The 17,820-nt window shown below is 45.8% G+C and overlaps 1 protein-coding gene across 3 annotated transcripts in view; it reads left to right on the top strand.

Annotated features, from left to right (window-relative positions):
• The first annotated feature begins 5,290 nt into the window (after positions 1 to 5,290).
• TRUB1 (TruB pseudouridine synthase family member 1) overlaps positions 5,291 to 17,820 on the top strand; it is a 34,527-nt gene continuing 21,997 nt past the window's right edge. For 2 of the 3 annotated variants that reach the window (XM_053983769.1, XM_053983768.1), the window contains exons 1-2: positions 5,291 to 5,465; positions 7,099 to 7,191. In XM_053983769.1, the coding sequence (XP_053839744.1) occupies positions 5,324 to 5,465; positions 7,099 to 7,191 (235 nt within the window). In that variant the 5' untranslated portion in view covers positions 5,291 to 5,323. Of the gene's footprint in view, positions 5,466 to 7,098; positions 7,192 to 9,475; positions 17,747 to 17,820 lie in introns of those variants that run through there. The other variant, XM_053983767.1, reaches the window with a different exon arrangement.

Genomic DNA, 17,820 nt, shown 5'->3' with positions numbered 1-17,820 from the left:
AAGAATAGCCTCTGTCCAAGGAGCAACTAAATAGGAAGCTTCAGAAAGAATTAACAGGATTCTTCATATTGAGAGGAGACAGATGGGGACGAGCAAGATACGATTTAAGACCTTTCAAGTCATGAAAGAGATGGAGGAAGTGAATGTGTGAATTTTTCATTTTTCATTGTACTAGAACTGGGAAGTACTTTGTGCAAGTCAAGGTAGCTCGAAATAAAGGCCAAAATAAATAGCACTCCTTCACAGAACCTCCAACTGACTGACTTGAGAAAGTAATTGCACAGAGTAAAAGCTGAATGGACTAATGGCTTCAGAGCAATAGGCAGAGTAGACAACAGCTAGAAGACCTGTGGACAAAGGGCAAATATAATGGTCCATGTTCCAGCTTTGGCTAAAAATACCTCCAGCTGCTGACCGCAAAAAGCTGGGAGTTATGTAAGGGGAGAAGGGAACTCCTAGCAGTGCCATTCTTGTTTCCCCAGCCATTTCTCAGGCTTCCAGCAGCGGCACTGGGACCTGAGCTGCCCCTGTTTCTACAGAGGAGATGGCTCTGCCACCACTCCAGGGACAGCCCATTGAACCTGGATGTGCAGGAGTGTTCTGGGAGAGAAGCTTTTCACTCTCCACAGGTGGGGCCTCCACAGACTTCAGCTTTCTTGTGCCAAGAAAATTAGACAACATTTATTTAACTTTAACATGAGTTTAATGGTAGATGTAGAATGTGGTTTTTTTGTTGTTTTTTTTTTTTTGTTTTTGTTTTGTTTTTTTTTTGGGTTTTTTTTTTTGTTTGTTTGTTTTTGTCTGTTTTGTTTTTTGTTTTGTTTTGTTTTTCCCGGAGGTACAATCTCCTCCTTCTCTCGACTGAATAGGTGATGAAAAGAGGTCACTTGAAGAGCTCAGGTGTGCTCTTTTCTGCCCATTAATCATAAACCATTAATCAGAGTCTGTATGTGTGCTCACAAGATGAGAAAGAGTTGCCAAAGGGCTGATAATTAACACATTTATCTGAATGCTGAAATTGTACAAAGCCAGTTGAGAAAATGAGTATAAATTTGAACTGCTAGTGAAGATACAGATCTAATTTTTCCCCTGTCTCTCAGAATCTCCAAATCAAGATTGAGTGATTTTTAAGAAAACACACTCCAGATCAACTCATTGCTGAATTTATTTTCTAGCTGTGGCATTACAGCTTCTCAGCTGTAAAAGTGTTTAGATCCTTTTAACCTTACGTTCTGAATTTACAGAGGGGCAGGTTGGACTTAAATTGTCCATATAAACAATCTCTCATATGTTGCCTTCTTCCACATGCACATCTGATGAGTTCTTCATCATTCCTAATTATGCTGCAGGTTGATGGAAAATTACTTCTTTGACAGAATCTGTAGCAAGAAGTGGTGTGAATTTAAACAAGAATTGAGAATTCCACTGAGACTTTTATTAGCAGAAAATCAAAGATCTGCAAAATGTATTTTCTTTTTTTTTTTCCCCTCAGCATTACTGAATCTTCTGATTCCAGAGCATGCATAGTCCTCTGTCATTACAGACAGACCTGGGCACATATCAGACATTAAAAGTAACTTTCCAGATCTATCCTCACTAATGAAATATGTTTATAAAGGGTCCACAAGGAGCAATTGAAAACTCTGTCATATTTTTCTGTATCACTACAGGTACCAGTGGTCAGGAAAAATTGCTGTTTTCTTGTTTTGCTGACTGCCAAAACTGCATTTCACATAAAGAAGAAATAGCTAAAAACATTTGGATCCTACTGTAGTCTGTCCAGTCCAATTCAAATTGGCACTACGTTTGCATTGAATCAGCTCCCCAAAATCTTCTCGTCTAAACTATTCTCAATGAAAAAGAATCCCACTAATAACAGAGAATCTAGCATAAAAATCTAAAGAAACTATTTCTATAAATAATTAAGTCTAGACTTAAAATCCAGATTGGTGTAAACATTGACTGCTGATCTTCTGGACAAAATGCAAAAATCTGCTCATTAAATACTTGCAGTTTAGGAATCTGTTTTCATGGGGAGAATGACTAATTGCCAAACCTAGGGCTGGTGTATGCTGTGGGTAGTTCTACCTTTCCCTCACATTCTGTAGCTGACATTCTTGTTCCAAACCTGCTGCAGTTCAACGAGATCCTGAAGAACCTGCCTTTGTTCAGAACCGCTCACACATGATGAATGAACGATGTCCTTCATGCCTGTCTGAATGGGACTGAATGAACAAACAAATCGTGTTATTTATCTACAACTTCTTATCCAAACACATGAAACAGTTAAAGGGAAAAAACATATTAAATATTTCAGGCTTTGATAGTCCCTATTCCAGACAGAATCCCTCTGTCTGACAAGGGAGCTGTTTACATGACTGTGACCTGAACTTTCAAACAGCTGCAACTCTTTGTTTTACAGGAGACCCTGAGCTGTGATTGACCTCCTTGCAGTTGCTTGGGTACAGATGATGAAGCTGGAATCACGAAATGAGCACAAACACAGGAATGGGCTCTTGCTGCTGAATCTGCTTCCAAAGCTGAATTGCAGCACCAGTTTCTTCTGCATTGTGGTCTGTGAGCATTACCTCATCCAAAGCCAGTCTGAAAGCACACAAAGCAGGGAACGTCTTGCTGGAGGAGGTAGAAGGAAGTGTTGCATCTGTTCTGCACAAGCAAGTCAGGGGTTTCTCCTCTCCTGCAATAGCACTCATCTGCTGTTTGCATGTACAGCAGCTACTACCCATTATCTCTTCTGTACAATTGCACCAGGTCCTCAAGGTATTGCTTTGTGCAGCTCCAGTGACCTGAGTGGAGGATTAGGGCTGCCTCTACCAGACCCGTCATGTTCTATGCACAAAACAACATCATCCTTTCAGCCATTTACTGAGCCACTTTATTAGGGTTGCAAATAAAGTCAATAACTCTAATCATGCTTTTGGTCATTGTGAATCCTGGCTTGGCTAGGAATCATTGGAGATAAACATCTCATTTCAAATAAGCTACTGAGCAGATGGTAATGACTTTTAATCACAAGCAACACAAGGAAAATCTGAAATAAAGCCCTTGAGATGAATACTTTGGTTCATCATTCCCACCATTTTGAATGCTGAATAACCTTGCCCCACAAAGAGCCATGTGAGGTTTATGTACACATACACTTCCAGCAAACTAAAATACTGGCAGTCACTAATTGTTTTTCACAATTTTTTATTTTAGGCCCTTATCCAATGCCCACTGAAGTTAAACCAAACCTCTTCTTTCTAAGCCTTCAAAGACTCCATCTGCTGCAATTACAAAGTGTTGTGTTTTAATTGCGGATGCAGAAGTTTGAGAGACCTACAAGAACTTCCTGCTCAATACTGAAAACAAGAGTGGGGATAGTTTATTTAGACATCTCAAACTCTTCCCTTAAAAAAAAAAAAAAAAGCTGTTCACCATTTGCTGCAACAGTGCTGGGGGTCAGACACTGCCCTCATGGCCTCATTTTAGACACTTCTCAGCTTAGGTCAATCCTGAGAAGGTAGCACAGGGAGTATTTTTACAGGGCCTGTCTGCCACTGCATTTTTGGAAAGTCGAGATGCATTAACTTTATGCCAAGAGTGGAGCTCTCATTTCTATATAATTTCCCTCTGATCCTCTGTGATGTGATCAGAGCAGTCTGTTTTCCCAACAATATTGCTGGCCATGACAGTGTGACAGGTTTGTATTTCAGTCCTTGTGCTGGAAGCTCTCTAACACCATTTCTTAATGGTCATGTTTAAATAGTTTTGCTGGAGCCCACTTACAGAGCAATCTGTGTTCAAGAGCTTTTTAGCAGTGAATTGGTGAGAATTTGCTTTCAAACAACCTGATTAAACCATGTCTGCAACAAAAGCTCCATCACCATTTACAATATGCCTTCCACAACAGTGCTTAGATTTTAACTCCATGTAAATCAGTAGTGATTTTCCTGTTGAATTCTTCCACCAGTGTGGCTCTGGCATTTTATCTTCCAGAGAAGGACTCTCATACCTCCCTTCCATGTCCTGCAAGGACCTGCACCACTCAGCAGGGAATCCACCCTCGCAGCTTATGGTAACAGTGAATATTTCCACAGCCACATTACAGCTCTGCAGATGAGATCCAAGCAAATAAGGTGCCTGGATAATAACATGCATGAGAGAAGTGCAGGGGAGGCTGGTTGGCATTGCTGGAGGCAGGAAGCCATTCCCCACTCATGGACACAGTGGTGGCAGCTGCAGCTGAAAGCTCTGTGCCCTGTGCAGCTCTGGGGAACGCATGGAATGAACCACTGACTCCAGCACAGGCTGAAAACCCACACAGGGACCTTGATCCTGCTCTGCACAGAAACAGCCAGCAGGAAGATTTGCTTCAGCAGGAAGATTTGCTTCTCTCAAGCTCTGGAAAGGTTTGGGAACATGCATAGCCCTTAGACATGATGGGGTTTTTTAGGTGTTTCTTCATGGTTTCATCTGCAGGCTCTTGCAAATGAATAAATCCATGAATGAAGCATCCAAGCTCTCGGTGCCTTGCTCAAGCATGACTTGTTTAAATGTCTTGGGAGTGTTGTCACAGAAACGATTCTGTACTAATCAGAGCTGGAGAGGAAAACCTACACACTGTACTTATGAATGGAGGCGAGAGATCGGAGAGAAGCCTTCCCAACACTCTTCTTATATTAAAACACGTACAGGGGCAGGAAGATTAATGGACACAGCAACTAGTCAGCAGAATATCACAGAATCAATTAGGCTGGAATAGACCTCTGAGATCATCGAGTCTAACCTATGACAGAACATCACTGTGTCAAGCAGACCGTGCCACTGAGTGCCACATCCAGCCTTTCTTTGAACACCTCAGGGACGGTGACTCCACCACCTCCCTGGGCTGTCCGTTCCAGTGTCTGATCACCCTTTCTACAAAGAAATTCTTCCTAATACCCAAACTAAACCTCCCCTGGCGCAGCTTGAAACTGTGTCCTCGTGTCCAGTCAAAATACAATGCTTTCCATTTGGGCATCGAAGGTACGGCAACACACTGGTCAGTGACCTTCCCCAGCGATGCCTGCAAATCGCTCTGCGTCTGGTGGAGCCGCCTCCAGATAATTTTGGGGTTGGTTTTTGGTTTAGACTTTAGATTGATTGATTTTAGATTTTAGCAACGAGTTTTGCTTTGTTTTCACATTAAACATCCGCCAATGCCCTCGCCGGCGACTCTCTAAGCGACCTTAAGGCTCTCCCTCACGGCTCCTCCCTCCCTCGCGTCCCTCCCTCGCGGCTGCGGCTTCCGGCGGTCCCGGCCGGGCGTACTGCCGGTAGCATGGCGGCGGAGGCGGGCGGCGCCGCGCTGGGCCACGCGGCAGACAAGCTCTTCTCCCTCAGCGGGCTCTTCGCCGTCCGTAAGCCCAAGGGACCCACCTCGGCCGCCGTGCTCAACCTGCTCAAGGAGAGGCTGCTGGCAGGTGAGCGGCGGCGGCCGGGCCGCCACCTCCGGGCAGTTCGGGCCAGGCGTGCTCTGCCCGGCGTGGCTGTGGGATGGGGCCGGGTGTGTGCGGTCCTTGGGGTGCGGCAGCTACAACTCCCGGCAAATCACTTCACCCTCTGCTCAGCTCAACCGAAGCATAAGCGGGGTTTAGTTTCTCCTTCTTTGTGGGTTTTTTGTTTGTTTTGCTAGTAGTTCATAGCCATGGCATGGCCTACCTTGGAGAATGGAGCCATTCCTACACACATCCTGGCCCGCTGCGCCAGGGGAGGTTCAGGTTGGACATTAGGAGGAATTTATTCACAGAAAGCGTGGTTAGGCATGGTTAGGAGCAGAGAGATGGTGGAGCTGTGTCCTTGGAGGCCTTTAAGGAAAGACTTTCCTAGCCAGACAGAGTTGGTCACATTGCACAGTGAGCTGTGACACCGCATTCACCACATGGCGCTTGTGGCACGCACCTCTTACCGCCCAAGGTGCAGCAGGACGGGAGCCCTGAGACTGGATGGGGATGCGATTTGCCGCAGCAGGAAGCTGCAGTCCTGCAGGGCACAGTGCAGGCTGCTTGGAGTGCTGGGGCAGGGTCCCAGGGACAGCGTGTGCCCATCTGCCAGAACCGGTGCCAGCAGCATCTCTGCAGCACAGCCCTGCAGGATGTTCTGCTGCAGACCCACCGCCTATTGCCAGTAAAGAAAATATCACTAAAGGAGTAAAAACCATAATGTTTCAAAAAGTTTGAAAGTCCTGGACAAAGTCTGCAGAAACTGCTCTTTCTGAGCAGTCAGATATTAAGAAAAAAAAAAAAAAAGCGAGATCATTGCAAAGGTGTGAACGACTACGGCCTAGATTCTTTTAATAATGGATATGGGGACTTAATCATCTAGTCTGGGCTTTTGAGCACTTGCTGATGAAGTGAGAACATACTTTCAGACTAGTGAGTGCTTAGCCTGATTTACTCCATAGTGAACTGTAGTGTAGGCACACACCTTATATGGAATTATCAGGTTCCCTAAATGGAGAGATAATAGATATGGATAAAGGAGCTTAGACCATTTGTCATATTTAATACTAATAAAAAAGGGGTATTGGACTCTGCAAAATTCCTGGAGTCATCAGCTATATAGGAAGTTTGCTATGTTGGGACACTGACAGCTTGAAAGCAGCAGTGAATAAGTTCAGTCCACTGCAGAGTTGTCATAGGGCTGTGAATATGCAAATAAACTTGTCCCAGTATAAGGCAGTAAATGCATCAAGAATTGGCTCAGATTATATAGCATAAAATTTGTGTACAATAGATGTTTAGAGAACTCTGCTGCTGGTTCTTCCATGCTTTGTTAATGAAACTTCACAGGTTTGGTACCAGTACTTTCAAAAAATCTGTTTGTAACAGTATGTGAGACTTCATTAGAATGTAAGTGAAAATACCTTGCAAATTGTTTGAGGTTGGGAGTAAATCTAAATTAATCATTGATCTTCAGCAGTACAGTAATTTTTGCACTGCTAATTAATAGTTTAAATATTTGATTTTTATTTCCTTTAGAAGTCTGGAAATGTGTGCCATTTTTCCTACATTCTAAGGCTATTTTATAATGCTTCCTTTTAATTTCTATTTGCAGAAGCTGGTGTTCAAACAAAAGGGAACAAAAGAAATCAGGTTTTGAAAATTGGACACGGAGGGACTTTGGACAGTGCAGCCACAGGAGTCCTGGGTAATGAAAAACATAATTATAGTCATCAAAATATGATTTCAGGAGACATTTTCATGCCTGCATGAAGTCGGGTGGAAGAACAATTTGGGATACACATTGCAGGTTCTGGGGGAGGGACACATTATTGTGGAAGAATGGTCTGGGTTAAATTTCCTGTGCATGTATTTCTGTATGCATGTAACATGTTTCTTAACAGAAGGCTGTATTCTTCCTTCCTGCCTTCTCTCCCAAATCCTGAAACAACTTCTGGGTTATTACATGTGGGAAAATACAAACTCTTGTGTAATGAATTGTAAAGTACCTGAGAAATTGATGGCTTTTTTAACTTAAGCTGGGGATTTATAGTCATCATAATCTGTTGAATTATTATGTCTCAAGGTAATGCTATTCTGGGATTTTGAGGGAGCTTTTAGGGCTGCTAATACATACCAAAAAAAAAAAAAAAGATGCATAAGAACAATTCAGCTGCTGCTTTTCTTGAAGCTCAGCACAGAAAAACTTTTAGGTACCTGTCCTGTCTTGAAGAAGAATCTTCAAAGATATTTTGTCTTTTAAGTTTGATAGCAATCCATGTATTGAATTTTTTTGTTTTGTTAAAGAACAGGATGTGTCAATTGCTGGTGTTAAAACCTCAGCTGTGGGTGTGATTATTCCCACATTATACTTTGTTATCAGCAGTTTTATTGATAAGTAACATTCAGACTATAGCTTGCTCAGATCATAACCTTGTAGCTCTCCTTGGCTTGGAGAAATAACAGCAATAAGTTTTTGCTGCTGAAAATAAACAGGTACAACTCTGAAAGTAAATGCTCAGAGTCTTGATGAATTACTTCTCTCAGAAGAATTCAGCTTCAAGGGCAGGTTGGTTGCTACAAGTGTTGCTAGAGGTCTGTAGCTGGTAATTGTCACTTGTGAACATGGCAAAATGTGACATTCTTGGGTTAGAATGGAGCACTGCCTGGTTTGGTTTGAATTTCCTGTACTGTGTGGCTACTCACTAGAGAATTCAGTGTGCATTCCGGAAGCAGACATTTTCCTTTTACACAGGTGTTCCCTTTCAGCATCTCATTGTGCAAAGTCAACAACATTGATCCATAGGAAAAGCAAAATGTCTCATGCTTTTTTAATTGCTTCTCCAACTGTTCTGATACCCAGCAGTCTCCAAAGCCTGCTTCTGTGGCATGACAAAAAGTATTTGGGCTTGATGTGCTTGGTATAGATAGAGAAGCACATCACCTTAATTAGCTGTGGGTGGATTGAAAAAAAGGCATAGGATCTTTCATTCCACTGCCATACAAATCATAGAGGAAAAAATCAATGGTAGCTAGATTGGAAGGGACAAAACTGGAGAGGAGTGGGAAAGGGAATGTGCCCAGATTTCCTGTGTGTTCAGGTAAGGTAATGAGGAGAGAGGGAAGGATACAAGAGAAACAAGTTCTTCGGAATAATAACTTTTCAGGATGGAGTGGTGGAGCAGAAAGCTTTCCTTCCTCACGGACAGGAGCATGACAGAAGTATTAAGTTTTCTGAAACCCTTTGTGATCTGTACTGCTGTCTCCCAGATCTTATGTACTGCATGTCTGTAACTTTGTTCATGGGAATAAATTGATGCAGAGTCCTGCTTAGTGTGCCAGGTGTACTGCCAATCACTGAGCAGTGCTCTTTATCAGAAAACATACTTCTATATTTCTTCTCTTAATGACAACAAATGTAGGTGAGGAAGGGCCTTGGAGGCAGAGGTCAGTGATCTGTGACATGTGAGAGAAAGGCAAGGTCAAGTCTTGGTGAATATCTTCTTTTGGTGTTATTCTAGGGCTGTGGTTCCAGCTTGCTGTTTCTTGGTGTGTAGTGGTGTTGTGGTTTGGGTTTATTTAGTCAGTAGTTTTACTGATGTTAGTTAGGTTTGTTCCTTGTACTCCTCCATTTTTCCCTTCACGGTGATTTGTTCCAAGTTGTTTATCCTGAGAGTTCCCACCACTCGGATCCACAGTTACCTGTCAATCTTCTCACCTCTCCCTCTTCTCTCCTGAATTGGTCCCATCAGTCAGGGTTTGTTCACTCCCTGTTGGTTGTCAATCCTGTCTTTCGTTTGTCCCCATTGGGTGATAGAGGTTTCCACTCCTGTCCGCCCACTGCCTATTTAATCTGCTGCCATCCTTTGTTTCTTTGGCATTTGGCATTGCACCCACCCCAAAGCATCTTTGTTCCTGCCCCGCCTGGGGGAATAAAGACTCTTTGGGCTTGCAAACAAGTATCCTTCTCTCCTCTTTTCATCTCCTCTCAGCGTGTGAAGCTACGGAAGCTGCGTAACCCACGCCACAGCACTCAGAACTCTCAGGGAGGCAGAAGCCGTTTCCCTGGAGTGCCCACACACGTGGCGGCCACCCAGCCTCACACGGGCAGTGCTAGCTGGCGCATCTCGTCTGCTTGAGGTCGTGGCAGGTAGCCGCTGCAGGTGGCGCCCAACGTGAAGGCATTCCCGAGCTGCAGAGAGACTCCGCCAAGCTGTAGTGGACGCTGCCGTCTCTGCGTGGAACTGCCCCATGCCGGACTGAAATTTAGGGCATCGGCTCTGTGGATTACAGTCAGTGAAAGCACCATTGCCCTCTAGGGAGCACGCAGATTTTGTCCTGCAGTGCCCACGAGGGAGGAGGGCGTAACTTGACACGCTGCGCACAGCGTGAGTGGTCCACCACTGGTGACTTTGGCTCTTTTTTCTTTTAATTTGTTCTTTTCCTGCGGCGAGTGGGTGGGATCAAGTGAGTGAACACCATGGGAGCCACACTGTCCACTCACCAGAGAGAACTTTATATCCAAGTTAAAGAAATCCTAAGGGAGGGGGGTGAAGGTGTTCCTAAAAGTTCAGTTAAGAATTTCGTCCTATGGTTGTTTTTTACCTTCCCGGGAATTTCAGCAGAGGAGGTTAAAAAAAAGGAGTTTTGGAAGGGAGTTGACATGAGATTAACAGAGGGAATCAAACATGGAGATCCCTCCATCAAGGGTAGTTTTATGAAGCTGTTTGTGTTGATTTGGGAGGTAGTTAAAAGTGAAGGCACGCAAGATGCGGACCGGAGGGGGGCTGAAGCACAACCATCGGGCAAATCCCCAGTTTTCCCTAAATCTATTTCCCTACACACCTCTCCTTCCCCCTCTTCCCCTAGACTGGGTGGGCAGGGGGGAGCAATCCACCAGTCGCAGGTGCAGGGCAGTTCCCAGAACGCGGACCGTGCTCCTGGCTCCCCCAAGTCCCCCCGGTGCCCTCGCCCTGATGGCGCTGGCCACGCGGTCAGGGACCCTATCCCTAACCCTCACCCCGATCCCTCTTTCCCAGTTATAAATCTTGGTTTCAGCACAGCCCAGTGCAGTTCTGTTCCCCTGAATCCTTTCCTTTGTTCCCCTGGAGAGGCACTGCCGCTGTGCTGGCACGAAATGGTGCCGGCTTTGTCTCAACAAAATGGAGGCCAGGCATTTGCAGGCATTTCTCCTTCCCCTAATCCCTTTGTTCCTTTTCCCGCCTTTGCCCCAAACCCCTCCTCCTTCCCTGCTGACATGGGTGCCGCCCCTTCTGGTGATGGTGTTGCTCCCCCTCCCTCTGCTCCTCCCCTTGCAGGCGTTCCCTCCGGTCCTCTTCATATTCCCACGGCCTCATCATTGGCCCTGCCCCCTCCAGCCACGGAGGTCTCTGTCGGCTCCGCCCCTCAGCCTCATGGTTTGGACAGCCCCCTTCCTGTTTCCCACGCCCCACCTTTAAGTTTCCAAGGTCCCAGCAGATCCGGGGTGGGGGGTAGGGGAGCGGGGACGGGCTTGCGTACTAGATCAGCCAGTTTTAGCTACCATCTCCAAGTCTCCTACAGTGCGGGAAGGGAAAACCCTGGATGGGAACCCCTTTCCTACGAGTCTATAAAAGAGCTCTGCGAAACCCAAAGAGATTTCGGCCCAAAAAGTCCCTGTTTCAGGGGCATTTTACGAGCAACTCTTACATCAAAAACATTGGTCCCCGCAGACCTTAAACGCCTGTTTAGTTGCTTGCTCACCCCATCTGAATACAAATTATGGGAAAGAAAGTGGAAGAGATTGGCAGGGAATCTCCTCCCGGAGATCTTGGAGGGCCCATATAGCCTTGATTTTGCAGAAGAACCAATCACTTTAGACCACCTTATTGGTGAGGGAGACTGGAGCGAAGCCCGGCTGCAGGCTAGAGGGATTCCAAGTGCAGTGCTGGACATGTCCAGGGGTGCAGCAGAGCGTGCATTCCTGGCCATGCCCAGCAAGGAGCCAATGTTACCTTATACAGAGATTAAACAATCTGTTGCTGAGCCTTTTATAGACTTTGTGGAACGAGTGAGGGCAGCTGTAGAAAGCCGTGTGGAGGTACCGGAAGTCCAGGACGAGCTCATCCTGGAAATTGCCTTCATGAACGCCAATGAAGTGTGCAAAAGAATCATCCTAGCATTACCAGCCTCACCACGACCGACCCTCGGTCAAATAATAGAGGAATGCACAAAGAAAGCACATCTTGTGACAGAAGAGATACTGAAGAAGCCTCGAGACAAAGTGGTTGCCCCAGCTGCTGCGCCTCCAAAGAACTCTACTCCAAGGAAGTTTCCATCTAAGCGCCAGTGCTTCCACTGCCATCAGGAGGGACATTTTGTAGCCCAATGTCCATTTTTGGGGAGTGCACCACCATGGGCTGCGGGAGGCGGGGGGAGGGGAACCCCACATTTCAAAAAAACTAAAGGGGGAGCGCGGACCTACCTCGCATGTAGATAAAAATGAGGTGGGTCGCAGCGCCGCACAAGGAGCTGCGATCCATCATATAGTGCCATCAGTAAGCAGCTGCCTTTCAACAACTGACAAAAGGGAACCTTATCAGCTTCGACTCACTAACCCTGTCCATTTTTATTCTCAGGACTGGCATTTCTTTATAGCAGATGCAGAGCTTCTATCGCACATCTGTCACTGCGAAACTCGATGGAGAGAAGACCTCCTGAACAGTAGGCACCTCGTCGTCGGGGACACAAAACACACTCCACTTGAGATAGAGATTCCTCCTGTGATCTCCACACTCGACCCGAGGGTCTTCTATCTCATGGCACGCTGTGTCCACCACCCGCTCTTCCTACTGAAGGGCCAGATCATTGCACAGGCAATTCCCATCCCTTGTGCCCTGTGTAATGATCTGGAACTCTCAGTCCTTTATGCCGAGAAGTTGGGAGAGGAAAAACCCCTTGTATGGTGTGGCCTTAAGTGCGAGGGGCATTCAATACAAATCCAGGGGATGATGGACACCGGAGCAGACGTGACAGTCATTCCACTGCACAGATGGCTGTCACAATGGGGGTTGCAAAGCGTGGGAACACCAGTTTTAGGAGTAGGCAGGCCTTAATTGGCAAAACAATCTAAAAGCATAGTGCAAATTACGGGACCAAACGGACTATTGGCCTCAGTATGTCCATTTGTGATTGACAGCAGATTTACCTTGTGGGGGAGAGACGCCGTGTCCCACTGGGGAGCCAAATTGGAATTTCCGGCCCCCCGGAGTTTTTAGGTGCGGCCACTGAAGAGCGCGCCCCCCAGAAATTGAATTGGCTCACGGATTTGCCAGTCTGGGTGGAGCAGTGGCCTCTGAGTAAACAGAAATTAAAGGCACTCACAAAGCTCGTAGAGGAGGAACTAGCTAAAGGTTATATTGTAGAAACAAACAGCCCCTGGAATTCCCCAGTTTTTGTTATTAAAAGCTGGGGAAGGATAGGTGGCGCCTCCTCCACGACCTGAGAAAAATTAATGATGTTATTGAGGATATAGGCTCCCTCCAACCGGGTATGTCGTCTCCTTCTATGCTGCCCCAAAATTATAACTTGGCTGTTATTGATATAAAGGACTGTTTCTTCCAAATTCCCTTTCACCCAGCCGATGCTCCGCGCTTTGCTTTCTCTATGCCCTCCATCAACATAGAAGCCCCAGTGTGACGCTACCACTGGAGAGTATTGCCACAGGGCCTCAAATGCTCTCCTACCATCTGCCAGTGGTATGTCGCCAGAGTTCTGTCCCCGATGCGTGCCAAGTGGATATCCTGTGTTTTCTATCATTACATGGATAATGTGTTAATTTGTGCCCCTGACGACGATGTCCTGCAAAAAGCATTAGAGGACACTGTTGCAGCTTTGTCGGTGGCAGGATTTGAGCTGCAAAAAGAAAAGGTACAGCGTCTGCCGCCCTGGAAGTATCTGGGCCTAGAAATTAATAACAAAACCGTTAGGCCCCAGCAGATAAAGATAGATAACAACCCAAGAACACTGAATGACCTCCAGCGCTGTGTGGGTCCTTAAACTGGATCAGGCCCTGGCTGGGGCTCACTACGGGGGATCTGTCCCCCCTCTTCGACCTGTTAATGGAAAGAGAGGGGGATGACGGTTTAGATTCCCTGAGGGCCCTGACCCAGGAGGCCAGAGCAGCACTCGAGAAGGTCCAGACCACCATCGCGAGCAGGCAGGCCCACCGTTGTCAATCAGGTCTGCCTTTCCACTTCGTAGCACTGGGTAAGCTGCCACACCTCTATGGGATGATATTTCAGTGGGATAAGGGCCAATGGGATCCCCTCTTAATAATAGAGTGGGTGTTCCTTGGCCACAGACAGTCCAAAAGCATTACCAGGCCACAGGAGCTGATGGCCCAGCTCATCATGTGGGCCAGGGCTCTCCTGCGAGTGTTAGCAGGCTGTGATTTCACATGTGTCCACCTTCCCATCAAGACAGCAACCGGGAAGATGACCAAGGAGACCTTTGAGCACCTTTTGAGACAAAATGAATATTTGCAGTTCACCCTTGATAGCTACTCCAGTCAAATTCAGATTGGGCACCCAGGTCAACATTTTTTCAACACAGAGTTCCAATTATTACCAAAAGAGATTCAAAGTACAAGACCACTCAAAGCCCTGACAGTGTTCACAGACGCGTCAGGAAAGTCCCACAAATCAGTAGTGACTTGGAGGGACCCCGAGACTCAGCTGTGGGAAACAGATGTTAAGATAGTAGAGGGTTCTCCACAAGTAGCTGAGTTGGACGCAGTCATCAGGGCATTTGAGAGATTCGGCGAACCTTTTAATTTGGTTACCGATTCAGCTTGATGTTGCAGGAGTAGTATTGAGGGCAGAACATGCTCTCTTCAAGGAGGTGTCAAACCTGGTCGTCTTTGGCTTGCTCGCAAAGCTAATACACTGATTTCCCACCGCGAGCAACCCTTTTACGTGGTGCACATGAGGTCACACACTGATTTCCCTGGTTTTATTGCCAAGGGGAACTGCAGAGTAGGTGCCTTGGCTGCCCCATTACAACATGCCAGCCAGCCGAACATCGTTGAGCAGTCTTGGTTGAGCCATCAGCAATTCCATCAAAATGCCCCGGGGCTGATCCGCCAATTCCACCTGTGGCGTGACCAAGCCAGGGAAATTGTGGCCACGTGCCCCGACTGTCAGGAAACCGCATTACCAACACTGGGATCCGGTGTAAATCCCAGAGGACTCCGCAGTTGTGAGGTGTGGCAAATGGATGTCACCAAAGTCCAGGAATTTGGGAAACTCAAAAATGTCCATGTGTCAGTGGACACCTTCTCGGGGGCCGTTTTTGCCTCAGCCCACATCGGCGAAAGGGCCACGGACATGAGAAAACATCTCATACAGGCATTCACGACCTTGGGGGTCCCAGCCACGATTAAGACTGATAACGGTCCAGCTTATACTTCCAGGGCGTTCAGTAACTTCCTGCAAGAATGGGGGGTCCACTCCCCCACCGGCCAGGCTGTAATAGAACGAACCCACCAGACGTTAAAACAGGTCCTCCGACAGCAGCGGGGAGATGTGCGAGTGCTGTCACCGCACGGGAGGCTCTGCAAGGTGTTATTTACCATCAGTTTTATAAACTGTTCTTTTGACAGGCCAGAACCACCAATCCTGAGACATTTCAAGCAGCACCAACAGCTCCGGCCAGAAGAGCGGCCACCGGTGCTGGCGAGGGACCCAGATTCTGGAGAAATCCAGGGTCCTTTCCCCGTTTTGACTTGGGGGTGGGGATATGCCTGCATATCCACATCTTCAGGAGTCAAGTGGGTCCCTTGGAGACAGGTGAAATCCTATACCCCAGTGAGTCGGTGAGTCAGACCGATAAGGTGCCTGTGGATGCAACCAATGATCCCACTGACCGAGGGGTTGCATCCAATCGCAGACTCCGCAAGGAGGGAAGGGATTCCCCATCTCTCTCTACCCAAAACAGTGCTTAAATTTTCCCTGGAGCCAAGTGGCAAACCCTTTCTGTGACATAAAGTCTTATTATGTTCTCCATTCATTTATTTGTAGGCATCCCCCGACATGTATCCTCCAGCTCACGGAGCCCTGATCCCATTCTTCCTAGTGCTCATCTCCATGTCATCAAATGGACACGTGGGTTGTTCCACAGCCCCTCGAGGGGCTGTGCTGCTTTAATCTATCTACTAAGAGTCAGAGCGTCCACACGTCCATCCAAGAGATGAGAGGGATGATAAGCTCTGTGAAGCAGGAGGAAGAAAACTGGTTTAAGGACATATTTAAGAGCTGGAACATCTCGGGATGGATGCTTTCTGTTATAAAGGACATTGGGACTTTCATTGTAGTTGTTTACCTAGTTTCACTGTCCTTTAGCATTTTGAAAAGAACTGTCTCCACCACCATCTCCAAGCCCTCTCCATCTTCAAAAGCAGTTGTCGCCGCAGCCGCATCTGCAGAAGAGGATTGGTGGGAAGGTGACTGCAAGAATGGCGATGAAGTTTAAAAAGCTGCCTTCTTTATTTAATAAAAAGGGAGGAGATGTTGTGGTTTGGGTTTATTTAGTCAGTTGTTTTACTAATGTTAATTAGGTTTGTTCCTTGTACTCCCCCATTTTTCCCCTCAAAGTGGTTCATTCCAAGTTGTTTACCCCAAGAGTTCCACTCGGATCCACGGTTACCTGTCAATCTTCTCACCTCTCCCTCTTCTCTCCTGAATTGGTCCCATCAGTCAGGGTTTGTTCACTCCCTGTTGGTTGTCAATCCTGTCTTTCGTTTGTCCCCATTGGGCGATAGAGGTTTCCACTCCTGTCTGGCCACTGCCTATTTAATCTGCTGCCATCCTTTGTTTCTTTGGCATTTGGAGAGCACCTTTGTTCCTGCCCCGCCTGGGGGAATAAAGAATAAAGACTCTTTGGGCTTGCAAACAAGTGTCCTTCTCTCTCTCTTCATCTCCTCTCAGCATGTGAAATTACTGAAGCTGCAGCACTCAGAACTCTCAGGGAGGCAGAAGCCGTTTCCCTGGAGTGCCCACACACGTGGCGGCCACCCAGCCTCACGTGGGCAGTGCTAGCTGGCGCATCTCGTCTGCTTGAGGTCGTGGCAGGTAGCTGCTGGATAGTGGGAATTTTATTTGGCTTATTTTTATATGGCAGTAATAAATTCTGCTTCCACAGTAGAAGAAAGCATGAAGAAGTATAAAATAATTAAAATTCAGTTAAATCTTTCTACATTCAGTGTAGTTTCTCAAGTGGGGTTTTATGTCACTGTTCAATAACACACGTTCTCCATAAGCTGATGATCAGTGGAGAAAATTTTTAATATCTTGTTCACAAAAACATTCAGTGTCTCTTTAAAATTATTCTATTGAATCTTGACACTCTTCAGCAAATTTCAGCTCACCTGTTGAAGTTATGTTCAGTTATGTCATCATGTTGCAAGAAAATGCTTGGTTATAAAGTCTTTATCTGTGTGCTTATCTGCTTTTCTAAGCCTTCTTGCAGCCCTTTCCTATCTGGCAAATAACAGGAACAGGTTGAACTGAAGATGCATGAAAGCACAAGCACAAGGACATGTATGACTGAAAACCCTCAGGAATTAGAGGAATAGTGATTGAGAACAAGGAGGAATCTAGTGAGTCTCGGAGCATAAAAACTGAGCATTAGAAAACAAGTAAAAAAAATTTTTTTCAAAGTTCATTTTCAGTTTGATGTTTTCGGTCCTGGCTCTTGATTAACATGAAGTTGATTTCCTGAAAGCTCCCTTTACTCCTAGAGTTTTATTAAAATAAAGTACATAAGATGTCACACATTCTATGAGTTGTACACAAAACTAATTTCCTTCTGAAATTTTCTCTGGATTGCTGTATGTGGAAAAAAATCAATAGGAAACCATTTTAAAGGCAAACATCTTGTAAAAAGCTTTAAAGTAAAATATAAAATAGAGCTCTTTTTCTGTCTCTTTCTTTTATGAAAAGCTGACTGATTGCTGGTTTTTAGTATACTGGTGTTAAGATTGAAATAACAGTAACCTGTGCATGCACAGTAATAGGCATTTGGACTTTTTGATTATTTTACTTTCTTCCTGCAAGGCTGATAAACAGTTACATTCTGCTGTCTTGGCTGTATTACTCTTGGTCACTGTCAACCTTTAAAAGGACTACTTGTTTATAATGAAGGGTTCATTCATTATTGGTGAGCCATAACCCTCATCAAACCAGAGGCAATGTTAATTGCACTCTCCATTTCTTTGGTGATTAAAAGATAAATAAATGTGGGAGTTAAATTAAAGTATTTTAACAATAGATGAAGGTTATTTATCTTTTGCTTTAGACTT

The sequence above is a fragment of the Vidua macroura genome, chromosome 8 (genome assembly GCF_024509145.1).
Source record: "Vidua macroura isolate BioBank_ID:100142 chromosome 8, ASM2450914v1, whole genome shotgun sequence".
Lineage (NCBI taxonomy): Eukaryota > Metazoa > Chordata > Aves > Passeriformes > Viduidae > Vidua > Vidua macroura.
The sequence above is the reverse complement of the archived record's forward strand: the minus strand, read 5'-3'. Positions and strand labels throughout refer to the sequence as shown.